The sequence below is a fragment of the Sciurus carolinensis genome, chromosome 11 (assembly GCF_902686445.1).
Source record: "Sciurus carolinensis chromosome 11, mSciCar1.2, whole genome shotgun sequence".
Taxonomy (NCBI): domain Eukaryota; kingdom Metazoa; phylum Chordata; class Mammalia; order Rodentia; family Sciuridae; genus Sciurus; species Sciurus carolinensis.
Genome location: NC_062223.1, coordinates 73,169,864 through 73,171,831, shown reverse-complemented (window position 1 = coordinate 73,171,831; position 1,968 = coordinate 73,169,864). Strand labels below are relative to the sequence as shown.

The 1,968-nt window shown below is 40.0% G+C and overlaps 1 protein-coding gene across 1 annotated transcript; it reads left to right on the top strand.

The window, feature by feature from the left end:
* The first annotated feature begins 1,020 nt into the window (after positions 1 to 1,020).
* On the top strand, positions 1,021 to 1,968 carry LOC124960262 (olfactory receptor 52A5-like). Its single transcript, XM_047518970.1, has one exon. The coding sequence runs from the start codon at positions 1,021 to 1,023 to the stop codon at positions 1,966 to 1,968; it is 948 nt and encodes a 315-aa protein (XP_047374926.1).

Below are 1,968 nucleotides of genomic sequence, written 5' to 3'. Positions count from 1 at the left end.
GTCTCTGGATGTCTTCAGTGTCCATTGGTGAGGGTGACCATTGAAAGGCAGAGACAGAACAGGATGGAGAGAGTCCCATGGAAAATAAAGTAGAGAAGAAAAATTTCATCTCTATGGAAATTGTACTTTGGTTGGACAGAAGATTTACTAGGCTGTAAAGAAAACAAATACTTTTAGAGATTATCCATATTATTTCAAATGGTTAAGGAGAAATAACTTCATTCTTAGAAAAGTAAAACTATTGTTGAAGAAGAGAGAGAAGCAGAGATTATGGGTTGGCATTGATGTTAAAAATAATGCTGTGCACATGGAAGGACAGGAAGGTGAGAAGAAGATCAGAGAGAAAGTGTCCATGAACTAAAAAATAATGGATTTATTTTCTCAGGGGACAAATGCAGCAAGTTGTAAAAAAATGCTTGGGTTGGGGAACATTGGAACTTTGAGAAATGAGTTTGAGTATACTCTGAGGGAATTTATGACATAAATAGACTAACCTGAGAAATCAAGCTAAAGACCTGAACTGCAAAATGTTGCTGGATAACTTGACTTCTGAGTTTGAGATAACTGCTCTGTCATCGCTGGATTCTTTACATCAGGTATAGGTAGAGCCTAGTTCTTGAAATATCTTTATAATTAAATAATTTTTGTCTCCATTACAATTCACAAGTCATAGAAAAACCATACATAATTAGTAGCAAACACAGATAAACGGAATCCTTTTTATTCAGTAGTCATTGAACAGAAAGTAGCCATCTAGTAAGTTTAATTTTGCTCATTCAATATGACCATGGCTTGGAAAGAACTTGATGGTTGGTTTCTCAATGACTTTAGCAAAGAAGATTGAAAAAATGAGAAAGGAGTTTTGGGAAAGAAAGAGTTAAGAATAACATACTCCTAATCTAAATATAGTATATATTTCTAAAGTAAATTAATTTCTCCTTATTTTTCATTCCTCAGTCCTGACATGGATTAGAAGATGAAACAGCAGCATCACCACGTGGCTCTTCTGACTAAGTCACCATGCTCAATTTCAACAGCTCATTCTTCATGCCTTCTGTTTTTACACTAATTGGGATTCCTGGCCTGGAGTCCGTGCAGTGCTGGATCGGGATTCCATTCTGTGCCATGTACATCGTTGCTATGACTGGAAATTCCCTCATTCTGCTTATAATCAAAAATGAAAACAGTCTCCACATACCCATGTACATTTTTTTGGCCATGTTGGCAGCCACAGACATGGCACTTAGCACCTGTATTCTTCCCAAAATGTTAGGCATCTTCTGGTTTCATTGGCCAGAGATCTCTTTAGATGCCTGCCTGCTGCAAATGGGGCTTATCCACTCATTCCAGGCAACTGAATCAGGCATCCTGCTGGCAATGGCCTTGGATCGCTATGTGGCCATCTGTAACCCCTTGAGACATGCTACTGTCTTTTCCCAACAACTCTTGACTCATCTTGGACTTGGGGTCACACTGAGGGCTATCCTTCTTGCACTACCATCCCTGCTGCTTATCAAATGCCGCCTTAAACTCTACAGAACTACAGTTATTTCCCACTCCTATTGTGAGCACATGGCCATGGTGAAGCTAGCAGCTGAAGACATCAGAGTCAACAAGATCTATGGCCTATTTGTTGCCTTCGCCATCCTAGGATTTGACATCATCTTTATTACCATGTCCTATGTTCGAATCTTTGTCACTGTCTTCCAACTGCCCCAGAAGGAGGCCCGAGTCAAGGCCTTCAATACCTGCACAGCTCACATCTGTGTCTTCCTACCATTCTACCTCCTGGCCTTCTTCTCCTTCTTTACTCACAGGTTTGGTTCTCACATCCCACCATACGTTCATATCCTCCTGTCAAATCTTTACCTGTTAGTCCCACCTTTTCTCAACCCTATTGTCTATGGAGTTAAGACCAAAGAAATCCGCAGGCATGTCTGGAAAATGTTCTCCTCCCAAAATTCTTGA